Below are 12,948 nucleotides of genomic sequence, written 5' to 3' on the forward strand. Positions count from 1 at the left end.
CAAAAAAAAAAAAAAAAAAAAAAAAGACAATTTTTGTACCAAATTTATTAGGGGTTTGATTTTGTTTGTACTTCTTGTAATAATTAATTGAAGAATATGGCTAATGGACAATTTCACCCTTACCTTATACCAAATTAGAACGTCTGTCAGGGGTATAACAGTAATTAAGTTAGGGTAGATTAGTGGATGCTAATTACTTGTTTTTGTGGTTAAAGCTAATCTTAATTTTGTTTGGATAATATTAATCTACAAGATTAAAAATAATAATAATAATAAATCTGAACAAAACATTATTATTTAAAAAGATGGATTAAATTTTTTTTAATAAGATTTAAAATGTTAATTTGTAAAATATTTATTTATTTATTTTCAAATATTAAATTAAAATTTGTGACTCGATTTCAATTTTAATCGTAAAACAAAAATAATTATAAAATAAAAATAAATATATGTGTATAATTATATTTTAAGCAATTTTTTTTAAGTTCAACTCAAACTAATTTTAAAATAACATATAAACTAATTTAATCCCAAATAAATTGATAAACTAATTCGAATCATACAAGTTGGATTGAGTTGAATTTGATTGGTCTAATTTTTATTGTTAATATATTTTTTAAACGCTCTAATAATAATTCTACGTATCTTATTTAAATTTGAGTCTTTTTTATATTTAAATATTATAATGAGAATGACGTGTATATAAATTTATATTGTGAACGAGGAATGAGGAAGGAAGTTTTCCACTACTCGAATCTTTGACTAAATATATTATTATAAAAAAAAATTAACTTAATTTTATATCTGATACATTTACGAGTTCAAATAAACGTTAAATAATAAATTAAAAGTTTAAATATTATTAACACTGAGATAAAAAATGTATTTTCTTTCCATTCATAAATTTTTATTAAAAAACAATTTAAAAATGTTTTGAATTGTATTTATTTATATTAAAAAAGTAAATGTGAAAGGGGGTATAATGGTAATTAGGGAAATTAGGTGGAATAAAAATGACCCAACAAATTGATTAGCCACATGGACATAAAGTAGCGATTAACGGTTAATAATTTATTGTTTTTGTCGAAAAGGTTAGCTTATAATTAATTATATTTATGTGTGGATGTTATAATCTTGAGTAGGCCAACACAACAACAAAAAAAAAACCTAGCTCAATAATGTCGAATTCATAATATGTTTTATTTATTATTATTATTATTTTAAAATAAAATTGATTCAAATTAAAATCGTAATTAATATAAAAAATTTGGATATAATCGTTCCTAAACCATTTTTGTCCATATATTTATCAGTAAAAAATTATAATTTTTTAATGTATATATATATGGACGAAGAAAATTGGACCTAGCCCAAAAATAAAATAAAGGTGAAATGTCGTTTGTACTCTTGATGGACCCCACTCGTATTTCTAATTTATTTGACTTGGAATCACGTTTTAAAAAATTATTATTTTTTCATTTAATATTGAATGTGACAGAAAGCATAGAAGCTTAAATAAACATTTTAAAATTAAGAAAATAAAGATGAAAAATGAAAAATGTTTTATTTAAAAAAAATATATTAAACACATAATTATTGAAAGGGGAAATTAATTTGATAAATGAGAAATTAATAAAAATCGTGAAATAAGGGAATAAGAAAAGAATTATGGTGAACTGTATGGTTAGGAAAGAACGGCAAAGCTGCGATTGTGACGTAATTCCAGTGGGGTCCACAAAAACATACCCATTCTTTCTTACATCACCCAGCCGTTACCTAACTCACGGTCAACGACGCGCCCCTTCCTGTCATGAACTTGATCCAACGGCTGATTTTACTTTAGATGCGCGCCAACTTCACACGTGTCAATAAAAGAGCTTTCGAAATTCAAGATGCCTTTAGCTTGCTGTGATCGTACATAAAAAATTCAGTTCAACTCCCATGGCTAGAGTACAAGCCAAGTACAGAGCACCAAAGGCCAAGTTCTGCAGGCGGCAAGATCGAAGCTAAAACCTGAGTTTCAGTTTGGAGAGAGAGAGAGAGAGAGAGAGAGAGAGAGAGAGAGAGAGAGAATCGATGGCGAAAGAGAGAGAACTACTCGTTTACTGTGCTAGATTGGCAGAGCAGGCCGAGAGATATGAAGTACGGTTTATCTGTAGAATTTAATTTCGTCATTCGTGGATTATTTGCTAATTCAATTGATTATTACTATGAACTTAGGGATTACTGTTGTTTTGATTGTTTGAGACTGTAAATCCGCTATTAACGTGGTGTTTAATCACTTTTTGCTTTTGCGATTTTATTTAGAGGTCGTCGGAATCTGTCGTAATAATTATATCAAATGAAGCTTAACTATCGGGATTTGTTGGTTGTATGTCGTGGCATCTTGGCGCGTTAATCTAGAAAATCAATCTGGCCCAGAAATTACTGGTTACATTAAGGCATTTTCATTTTCTCACTGGCTGTTTACAATGTTCTTGTCGCAGCGCGGCAATAATTATATGAGAATTGTTTATGCTCATGGTTTCAAAATTGATTGGTTTGTGGAGATCAAAGATGGAGTGAAAATGTGGTCAATCAAGACCTCTTCCTCCGTTCATTGTGTAATACTATTTTCACGCTTCATCTTTTGTATATACTGAATGGTTCGAATCATCATCTTTCCATGCTTCAGAGATGGTTGAGGAAATGAGGAAAATTGTGAAGTTAAACGTGGAATTGACAGTGGAAGAGAGAAATCTGCTTTCTGTTGGCTATAGGAATGTAATAGGAGCTAGACGAGCTTCATGGCGCATTCTGTCTTCAATTGAACAGAAGGAGATAACCAAACATAATGAGAAGAATGTGGAACGGATAATTGAGTATAGGCATCGGGTAGAAGATGAGCTCTCTAAAATATGCAATGACACATTGTCAAATATTGACCAGCATCTCCTTCCAAGTTCATCAGCTGGAGAATCTACTGTATTCTACCATAAGATGTGAGATTCATAATGCTTTACTTTAACTGAAATGTAGAAATGATGAAATCTTTAATATGCAGAACTTTGGACGGTTGGATAATATGTTTGTTCATTGCGAATAGGTTAGATTTCTAATCTTTATTTGCTTCATTAAGGGGATTTCACTCTACTTTTTTCGTTTCATGCTATCGCTAAATTACTGTTTTTATTGTTTGCAATAATCTATTGTTTGTTCTAAATTTGTTATATTTGATACTCTCTCTAGAAGATAAATCCCATAAATCTGCAGTTTATATATTGATGTTGGTGCAATCCATATTCTTTCGTCAAATGATTATCATGGTTGTTACCATTTTTTCTTCTCGATCTTCTGCTACAGGAAAGGAGATTATTGTCGGTATTTGGCAGAGTTTAAATCTGGTGATGAGCGTAAACAAGTTGCAGAACAGTCATTAAAGGCTTATGAGGTAAGTCAGTTCCTTGTATTCCCGGAATAGCATTTTGTGTTGCTTTGTTATCTTTTCATTCCTTTTCCTATATCTATTTTTGTGTTCTAAAATTTCACAAATATGATATTAAATGTTTTCGTGTCGTAGGCTGCTTCGACTATTGCTAACTCTGATTTGCCTCCCACTCATCCTATAAGACTTGGCCTGGCTCTGAACTTCTCTGTTTTCTACTATGAGATTTTGAATTCCCCTGAAAGGTTAACATCTTTCCCTCACTTTTATTATTGAACATGGTAATTACTATAACAAAACGTTTCTTTTAGCTAGGAGTCACTTCCATTCCCAAAGTACAAAGCAAATGGGAAAGTTCAAGAATCCTATTTATACTCGTTTTACTTGTTTGGTCTTTATAAAATTACCACTAATTTGCGTCTTGATGAGGGAAGCCTTACTTCATCATAATACTATGAGATACTTTTCGGGGACTTTGCTGCACCAGGAAAGGAAGCAGTTTACCATCCTCAACGTTTTGTTGAGGATTATTAAAAGGAGTAGTCCCACGTTAGCGAACTAAGAGGTTGATCATGGGTTTATAAGTAAGGAATATAATCTCCACTAATATGAGATTTTTTGGAGAAACCAAAAGAAAAGCTACGAAGAAACCAAAAGGAAAGCCATGAGAGCTTATGTTTAAAGTTAACATGTTCTATTTTCTCTTCTTCGGTTTTATTACTTTCAATAACGTCGTATCCTTTCAGGGCTTGCCACCTTGCCCAGATCGCCTTTGATGAGGCCATTGCAGAACTTGGCAGTCTCAATGAAGATTCCTACAAGGACAGTTCCCTCATTTTGCAGCTTCTCAGGGACAATCTAACCCTGTGGACTTCCAATTTGCCAGACGAAGGTGGGGCAAATTCTTTATTTCTGTCTATCTTTTGGTTCTACGTTGCTGTTTTACTCCATAACAATATAGTTTAAGCCATTGATCTTCTTGGTTTATGAGAATCAAATCAACATATATGGTGAATTCATATTCTGAAATAATTAAGGTTTTGTTGTCTCTCGCGTTATTTCAAAGTGTACCAATTGTCATTTGAATCTTGTTAAGTAGTATGAGTTAAACTTTCAATTAGAAACTGAGGTTTCTACTCAGCAGTGGATGACTTGATATTTGTTCAATTTGACAGGAGAGCAATCCAATGCCGATGAACTCTAGAAAGAGGTAAGTTAATCACTGTTTCAATTCTGTTAATATAAGAAAATCCCTGCAATGTTTTTGCACCTTATGTATTTTGCATTCGATCAATACTTAACACATGGACCAGGACCAATCAATCAATCACTAACAACCATTCCTTTAAAAAGAAAATCACTAACAAACATTCTGTTTGCAGAGTTAATCAACATGGCACTTTGTTCCTGTGGTTGAAGAATTGAACAACGGTACATGCAGTAGTTATTAACTATTATTATTGGGGCATGCTGATAGAACAATAGGGTTCACTGACAATTATTAGCTCTGTATTCTCGATCTGTTCCAAACACAACACATGTGAATCTTTTTAGGAATGTGTTCTTGTTTGTTCTTTATTCTTTACTTGCCAACCTGTTTAATTTTCTTTACACCTCTGCTCCCGGGTACTACATTGATTTGTTCCTATTCCCAAGACTGATCATAACATTATAGTTAACCACAAAACATTAGGGGAAAATATCTTAAGACCTTTTTGAAGGATACTAAATGGTGGCCAATGACCTCTAGTTCACGTGGCTAGCTAATGATAGTTGATAGTGTAGGGTTTCCTACATCTGGTATGGCGGGCCTCAATCACATGATAGGAAAAGTAGCTTTAAATGTTAAAAGTAGATTACATTTTTGAAAGATAATGTAGAAGTATCTGCAAGTCTTCTTTTAGAAAGTAACTGGTTAGGTTATTTTATCAAGGAGATTCGACTTAGAGTTATCTTTAGGAAAATTAAAATTTTAACTATTAAAGTTTAAAAGATTCTCGTTTGTTACTGCTTCGACCTATATTAAATGATCAGGAAGGGGCTGGACCTCTCGTGGTTGACTGAAAAATTCAACATTTCATGCCCTCGAAAGGTCACTAATATGTACTAATCTTCGAGACTTAAACCATTGTGTTTTACAAATTTTTTATATATCCAAGACTATGAAGTTAAATGTTATATTAGATATAAGGTGTTTTTTTTTTGTTTAATATACCATTGAAAGTTTGATGTCCTTTTGATTCTTAAAAAAAATCTTATTATTTTTCAATAATTAGTTACTAAATAGGCATAAACTTACAAAAATGAAAACTAGCAGAAGAGGAAGAATTAAATTGAAAGCTAAAAAAGGGAGCTCACCATCTCCCCACTATACGCCCAAATTGGTAATTTCAAGATAGTAATTAACGATTTAAAAAAGCCAACTTCCCATAACAACCGGAAAACGTATAAAAAAACTTACGTTTTGGGTTTAGGTTAACCATCAAACTAATGTTTATTTTAAAGAAACCTATCTTAAACAATAAAATAATAAAATTTAAATCAATGTTAATTGGGATGGTTCAAACCCTAAACCTTAATTAAGCAAATTAAATAAATTTCTACAACATAACTATCTATTTATATCTCATAATTTTCCGCCAAAAAAAGAGTTAAAATCTCTTCCACCGATCCAATCAGAATCGGAAACCAATAGACTTATAAGAAATAAATCAAAAAGAAAAAACCTCTCTACGGAGATTAGAACAGAGATTAGATTTACCAAAAAGAAAAAAAAGAAAAGAAAAATCATGGAATGTACGTAAGTAGGGGAAACCAGAGATGTGAGAACACAAAATCTGGACGAAAGGAAATCCCCAGAGCTTATGGAATTAATATACGCCTCCAGAACAAAGCCATTACAAGAAATCGATCGAAAGATCTCAGCACTTGTAGCCGAAAGGAGAGGCGATCCATGAAATCAAACAACTTCTTTGAAACAAAATAAATAAAAAGAATTAAGAATTGTAGATGTTCGTAACCTACGAATCAACAATGCAATCCCAAAACGAAACCCTAACGAGAGAAACTTTGAGCGCCAAGAACCTGTTCATTCGGCAGTTTATGCTTCTGATTGCAAGCCGGTGATGAATTTATAGAGAGCTATTCAAACCCTAGACGATAGTTTTTGTGTGGTAGTTTCGTAATTGTTGTAAATTTAGGTGGTAATTACTACTTGACTATATTTTTTGTGGGCTAGTCCATGGGCTTGGGCTTGGGCTTGGGCTTGTCTAACTTATGAGTAAATTATGCACAAAATACTAATCGTATCATAAAAAGTTAAATTTTAAAATAAATATAGAATTTGGTAATATCAAATATTGTATTTAAAAAAAAGTACACTTTCAATTTTGATATGCATGCTTTTAACCGGTTGAATTACATTTAAGTTAATCGTCAATAAATGATGTCCAAAATTGAAATATTTCTTTGATCACTCCTTCAAAATTGTCCAAAATTGAAATATTTTTTTGATCACCCCTTCAAAATTCGTTACTCAATGAGCACCGTAAAGATGTAACGACTCAGATCCACTAGTAGATATTGTCCTTTTTGGGCTTTCCCAGACTTACCCTCAAGACTTTAAAAATGTGTCCTTATGGGACATCACAATCCACCTCCCCTTGGGGCCCAGTGTCCTCGCTGTCACTCTTTTCTTCCTCCAATTGATGTGGGACCACCCCCTTTAGGGCCCAGCGTCCTTACTAGCACACCGCCTCGTGTCTACCCTCCTTCGGGAAACAACGAGAAGGTTGGCTCTGATACCGTCAAATTGCTTCTTCCTAAACATTATCATTTACTTAGCTCTTGCCATTTCGACCCGAACACTATCCAGCTTTTCTAACCATTCAATTTTTGTCATTTCATTTTGGCTCACATCAACCCGTTCGGAATACAAATTTAGTCTCTGGATTATCCCCATAATTCGAAAGTAACAGTTGAATCAAAATCTTCTATACCACCATGACAAAATTAAAGTTCATAAGACATTCTTTTTTTATTTCAACCGTCTCTGTCTCTGCTCACAAATAGATCAAAAAAATTGAAATTAAAAAACAGGAAAACAACCTGAAAAGTAAAACCAAACATGAAGACAGACATAATCCTTGGACTACAAGGTTTGGTAGTCCTTCCATGTAATAATAAGACAATATTACACATTAAGAACTTCAAATTCACCTTCAGAAAGATATCAACCAATATAGACACGATCGGCCTAATGAAATTTACAGATACAGTCTTCGTCCCACTCTTTTTATCGTCGATAAATCATCAAATCTTCGTAAGGATTACCCGAAACACGTATACTTACCTTGTTGGCCTAATCCGTAACTCAGAAAATCTTATTAGAGGTATATACTGAATCTGGAGGAGGGGTAAAAAATTTAAAGGCTAAAATCACCTAAATCTAACCACAATGCATGATATATCATCTTTACTCTCTTTCTGCAAAGCCTCAGTTATTAACTGCTTAGCAGCCTTCAATGGGTCTTTGATTCTTCGAGCGATATCAACCGCTTCTTGATTCGCCATTACCTGTTTCATTCACGTTCATAAGAACATTTGTAGATATGAAGAACAATGCAACAGACAAAAGGGATGGAAGCGCACCTTCCATAGACCGTCACTGGCGAGAATTAATACGTCCATGTTGGCATCTATAATGATATCTTGTATATCGGGATCCGATCGCAGGTGAGATTTGAGACTCTTGTCTCCAAATGCTCGTGACACTGCTAGCTGACCATTCACTCGAGGTACGTCTCCTGATTTTTATAAGAATTCAATATAGGAACAGGAAAAAACATGAGTTCAAATGTTGGACTGACCTTGACTTCGACTACTCGCTGTTTCAATGTTGGGTACTTGAAACAGTTTGAAATAGAAAGTACTCGTTATCGGTTTCGATCATTTAAGAATCATAAACGAGGACGAAAGTAAGACGACTCTGTTTCTTGGAGCACTAGCTTTTCATGAGATGTCAAAATGAAAGTTTCTAAATTCGATTCCTACATTGATATGTGTCTAAAGTCTTGGCGATCGTTAGTTCGACACGACTCTAGCAATAGCGAAGAGTGACCAACCCAAGCTAAACAGATTTGTCCGATAAAAGAACGTCCCAACGAAAACAAACAATTGCATACTATGGCACAAGTACAAAATATAAGTGGTGAAAAATTTGGATATCGCTCGGTACTAGATACCGATGACAACTTCTAACAAGATATAGTTTACCTGGCATGTTCGAAACGAAACCCCCTTTATTCTCAATGATGCCACGCTCCGTACTCGGCTCATGGTCGATGCTCATCTGTATAGCTTCACCCCCTCTTGAAAGAACTGCACGAGAATCTCCAACATTGGCCACCCATAATCGTCGACCGTTAATCAGAATAGCATTAACTGCAGTTGATCCACCACGACCCAAGTCGGAGCTGTGGGATAGAATGGCTTGGTCTGTCTTCTCATAGGCTTTCGAGATGGAGCCGTTGGGATCGACCCAAAACTCGTCCTATAATGACAAAAGTGAAAGTAAAAACCAGACCAAGAGAAGCCATATGAGTACTCAGCTTAGCATCCTACCTCCTTCAGGATATTAGAAAACAAATGCTTTTGTAAATAGGCAGGCACATTTTCTCCTAAATGGCCATCGTAAATGGCAAAGAGCCCCAGTTCATGTTCTTGAATCTGAACAAACTTAGCAACATGGTAATCTTCCATGGGATGATTAGCTTTCCCTTTTACCAGGCAGAACCCGTACTTGATAAGCCCCTCGTGGCTTCTTCCTTTACCGTAGTTTAACGCCGATCTAATCTACACGACCAAGTTGTCAACAAAAGTATAAGAATCTAAAAACAAATTCACTCGAATCACAGTTCTTGCAATTATCAGGTCGGTATTATTCTTTTCGATTAGAATCGACTCTCGTAGTTGAGGATTCGTTGGTTGGGATTGTTTTTTGTATGGTCGTGTACCTTCTTGAATTTCTCTCAATAAAAGCTCGGTTTCTTAATTCTTATCCAAAGATAAAAAAACTACTTATTCGACTTAAGATAAGAACCCCGCCAATAGCCATGGTCCGTTGAGCAGTTAATCATGCTCTAGACGTAGGGCAATGGTTCATCCACCAAACTCAAGGTTCTTGTCTCTTTATAACTCAATAACAAAGTTGTACGACCTATAGAATAGATCCTGTTCGAGCAAGGTCGTTGCACCATGCATAATTTTTTGTTTAGATTCTACAGCCTCAGGTCCATCGAGCAGTTAATCACGCTCTAGACGTAGGGCAGTGATTCATCCACCAAACTTAAGGATATTGACCCTTTAGAACTCAATAACAAAGTTGTACAACCTATAGAACAAATCTTGTTCGAGCAAGGTCGTTGCACCATGCATAATTTTTTGTTTAGATCATCTACAGCCACGGTCCGTCGAGCAGTTAATCACGCTCTAAACGTAGGGCAACGGTTCATCCACCAAACTTAAAGGTTCTTGACCCTTTAGAACTCAATAACAGAGTCGTACAACCTATAGAACAGATCCTATACATAACTTTATCACCTAAATTTCTGTAGTCCACAGCTCCTAATCCACCAAAAGAGTTGATCAACAAATTTACGTTGTTCAAACAGAGCTTTGATAGAATTGTAAGAAGTTCCTCGTACTAAATTTCTCTGTGATTTTGGTCAAATTTTGGCACATAAGGGAAAGAACACAATCACAATCGAGGAATCATGAAGAACAAAAAGAAAAATAAACTTACCCGAGAGTATGAAGCATTAAAACAACAGAGCCTATCCATAAGTATAAATTTATAAAGAATTCCAAGTTGTTGTGGTAATTTCTCAACATCTATCCTTCGTACAGAGTCATCTCCACCAAATCAACACAAAAGCCCCAATTCCAATCAAATCCACCTCCAGAATTCACCAACTGCACCATCGATTTACGAACTCAATAACGATTCATAATAATCCACAAGGAACGATGCCCTAAAGGATGATGAAAAACGTTACCTGAGTGGCTGAAATCGCCCATGAACGATCAGATTAAAGCTCAAGAACAAAGAGGAAAAAAATGGTTTAAGGTTTCGCACCTTCTTCTTCTTCTTCGTCTTCAGGTTCTTCTTGTTGCTGTGTATTGCTTCAGTTGGTTCTTAATTGGTTGAGACAATTGAATAAAGGAATGACGAGAGAAGGAGAGAGAAAAGGAGTAGGAACATATTTTGTAAGCTTTTCTCTGAAAATCAAAATTAAAAATTAAATAATTAAATAATTAAATAATTAAAAATTAAAAATTAAATAAATAGCAAAGCATGAGAGAGAGAGAGAGAGTGAGAGGCATCGTTCCATTGCCATGATTTGCAACCGTTTTGGAAGTCTAAGCTGACTCAGCAAATGAATGAGTAAAGTTATTAAAATTATTAAAAATTATTATTTTTTAAATATTTTTATCTAAAAATAAATAAAAAAATAAAAATGGTATAAAGAAAAGATTACCCACAAACCCCGACTACGACTTTCTTCTCTGTTGACTTTATTTCAATATTTATTCCACCATTTTTTTTTTCACCATTAAATTTATAAAATCATTTCGGATTTTCCGAGATTTGCTGGCACACCGCCTGGAGTCTAGCGTTCTCACCGACACACAGCCTGGTACCTCACTCTAATACCATTTGTAATGGTCTAAGCTCACCGCTAGCCAATATTATATTTTTTTAGTTTTCTCTCATAATTTTTAAAACTGGTTTATTAGGGAGAGATTTTCACATCTTTATAAAAAAATATTTTGTTCATTTTTATATTTACACGAGTTAAATGATATGTTTAGTTCATAAACATGAATTGTCCATTAAACTCGTAAGGCTCGGGATTCACCCTAATGGGATGCAAAATTCTCAAAAAATTAAGAGAGATTTCTCTTTGTTAGCTAAATGGGGCCGGAGATGAAAATTATATTCTCGATCCTTGTCCTTACTCGCACTGCCCTACCTTAATTTTTAAATATAATATTAAAATTTGAGTTTTACTCATAAAATATTAATTGATTTATTCCGTTATTTTATATTTTTTAATATAAATTGATAAGTAATTGATTAATTATATAATATAAGGTGTATTTGTTTTTGAATTACTTATGACGTTGCATAGAGTCAAACTAATATTAAAATGGGGATTACCTAAACAACTATAATACGATACTTATATTAATAGATGATGACATAATCAAAAAGAAAAAAACACTGTGTTTACGTAACGAATAATAACTTTATTGAGCGGACGATGAAAACTTAGAATATATGAAATTTAATCAAAATTGAGGGACTAAATAATAAATAGTTGTCGATGTAAGTATAGCTCAACTCGCTGTGATATTATATCATCGACCAAAAGTTAAAAGTTTAAATCCCGACATCCACGTATACGTAAAAAGAATAAATAAATAAATCGAAGCAAACCCAATTTCTTAATAAGATCGTAGTATTTATTTTTTTTTATTTAATAAAATTATAATATTTTAATTTTGTGGGAATAAATTTTATAAATTACTTAAAAAAAAAAAGAATAAGTAATAATTAAATATTTTTTAAAATTGCAAATAATCAAAAGCGCGTGAAATGGGAGAATTGACTAGACGGTCAAGTTGACCGAGTCAAAGCTTGAGCTACAATTTTGTGGTTGATTCACAAATCTGAAAACTTAGGTCCTTTTATATTCTTTTAGGTTATAATTTTACCACTTTTTATTTTATTTTATTTTATTTTATGTCTCTTAACTTTTTGGTCCAATTAATTATGAATTTTCTTTTTTCAACTTTCTAAAAGTTAAATAATAATAATAAAATAAATAAATAAATATTTGAATTTCGCTCTCGGGAAGTAGTATAAACTTGTATCTATATTCTTGTTGAAATTTTATTCTCAATTCTCGATTGTATTATATTAACATCTCTCTTATTCGTATATATCAAAATTTTGAATCTAATTCGGCAATAATCTCATCATAAGCATCTATATTAAAATTTTAAATTAAAAATTAAAAATAATATATTTTATTTTTAATGATCTTATTCTCGAGTTACATTGACTAACGAGTAACGGGGAAGGGTGGAGACGAGAAAGAATATTTAATAATTTAAAAAGTCAAATTGATTGATTTAACAAAAAAAAATTGCCATTATGCTTAAAGTTTGTAGTATATAAAGAGATAATAAAGCAAGAAAATAGAAATAAAAAAATTAAAAAAAAAAAAGATAATTTAAGTGTTGACTTTCTTTAGTGGTCTGAAAATGGAATCTGATGCTTCTATAATATATATATATATATATTATTTGGTTCAATGAATTAAACATATACTTTAGATCAAGAAGTTAAAAGTTCGAATTTTTGAACCCTACGTGTCGTTGAGCCCATAAAAAGCAATCAAATCAACGGTAGCTTAACTCCATGCATCAGTGCACGAGATGTTAGGCATCTAAAGGTA

The 12,948-nt window shown here is 32.9% G+C and overlaps 2 protein-coding genes across 4 annotated transcripts; one reads left to right on the forward strand and one right to left on the reverse strand.

Moving 5' to 3' along the window:
* The first annotated feature begins 1,915 nt into the window (after nucleotides 1-1,915).
* LOC111446509 (14-3-3 protein 7-like) lies at nucleotides 1,916-5,004 on the forward strand. The gene is made up of 7 exons (XM_023085347.1): nucleotides 1,916-2,141; nucleotides 2,673-2,981; nucleotides 3,343-3,430; nucleotides 3,560-3,669; nucleotides 4,171-4,316; nucleotides 4,600-4,634; nucleotides 4,807-5,004. Exons 1-6 carry the CDS (start codon nucleotides 2,077-2,079, stop codon nucleotides 4,626-4,628), a joined length of 747 nt encoding a protein of 248 aa, XP_022941115.1. The 5' UTR covers nucleotides 1,916-2,076; the 3' UTR covers nucleotides 4,629-4,634; nucleotides 4,807-5,004.
* A 2,507-nt stretch (nucleotides 5,005-7,511) lies between these two features.
* Nucleotides 7,512-10,700, reverse strand: LOC111446508 (probable protein phosphatase 2C 10). 3 transcript variants are annotated; one of them, XM_023085346.1, is made up of 7 exons: nucleotides 10,560-10,700; nucleotides 10,480-10,487; nucleotides 10,227-10,396; nucleotides 9,047-9,277; nucleotides 8,699-8,975; nucleotides 8,075-8,229; nucleotides 7,512-7,999 (listed from the first exon to the last, which is right to left on the reverse strand). In XM_023085346.1, exons 3-7 carry the CDS (start codon nucleotides 10,263-10,265, stop codon nucleotides 7,862-7,864), a joined length of 840 nt encoding a protein of 279 aa, XP_022941114.1. In that variant the 5' UTR covers nucleotides 10,266-10,396; nucleotides 10,480-10,487; nucleotides 10,560-10,700; the 3' UTR covers nucleotides 7,512-7,861. The 3 variants fall into 3 exon arrangements, with proteins under 3 accessions (XP_022941114.1, XP_022941113.1, XP_022941112.1); XM_023085345.1 differs by lacking the exon at nucleotides 10,480-10,487; XM_023085344.1 differs by having other exon boundaries at nucleotides 10,480-10,700.
* Between the last annotated feature and the right edge of the window lie 2,248 nt (nucleotides 10,701-12,948).

Source organism: Cucurbita moschata, unplaced genomic scaffold (assembly GCF_002738365.1).
Source record: "Cucurbita moschata cultivar Rifu unplaced genomic scaffold, Cmos_1.0 Cmo_Scf00008, whole genome shotgun sequence".
NCBI classification, from domain to species: Eukaryota; Viridiplantae; Streptophyta; class Magnoliopsida; order Cucurbitales; family Cucurbitaceae; genus Cucurbita; species Cucurbita moschata.

Excerpts from the sequence above, each read along its gene's own strand:
- LOC111446509 (XM_023085347.1), top strand. The coding sequence starts at position 2,077 with ATGGCGAAAGAGAGAGAACTACTCGTTTACTGTGCTAGATTGGCAGAG. Across the intron at positions 2,142-2,672 it reads GAGCAGGCCGAGAGATATGA|AGAGATGGTTGAGGAAATGA; the intron begins AGTACGGTTTAT and ends TTTCCATGCTTC. Across the intron at positions 2,982-3,342 it reads ACTGTATTCTACCATAAGAT|GAAAGGAGATTATTGTCGGT; the intron begins GTGAGATTCATA and ends CTTCTGCTACAG.
- LOC111446508 (XM_023085345.1), bottom strand. The coding sequence starts at position 10,265 with ATGGATAGGCTCTGTTGTTTTAATGCTTCATACTCTCGG. Across the intron at positions 9,278-10,226 it reads TTAATGCTTCATACTCTCGG|ATTAGATCGGCGTTAAACTA; the intron begins GTAAGTTTATTT and ends TTGGTCGTGTAG. Across the intron at positions 8,000-8,074 it reads CCAGTGACGGTCTATGGAAG|GTAATGGCGAATCAAGAAGC; the intron begins GTGCGCTTCCAT and ends TGAATGAAACAG.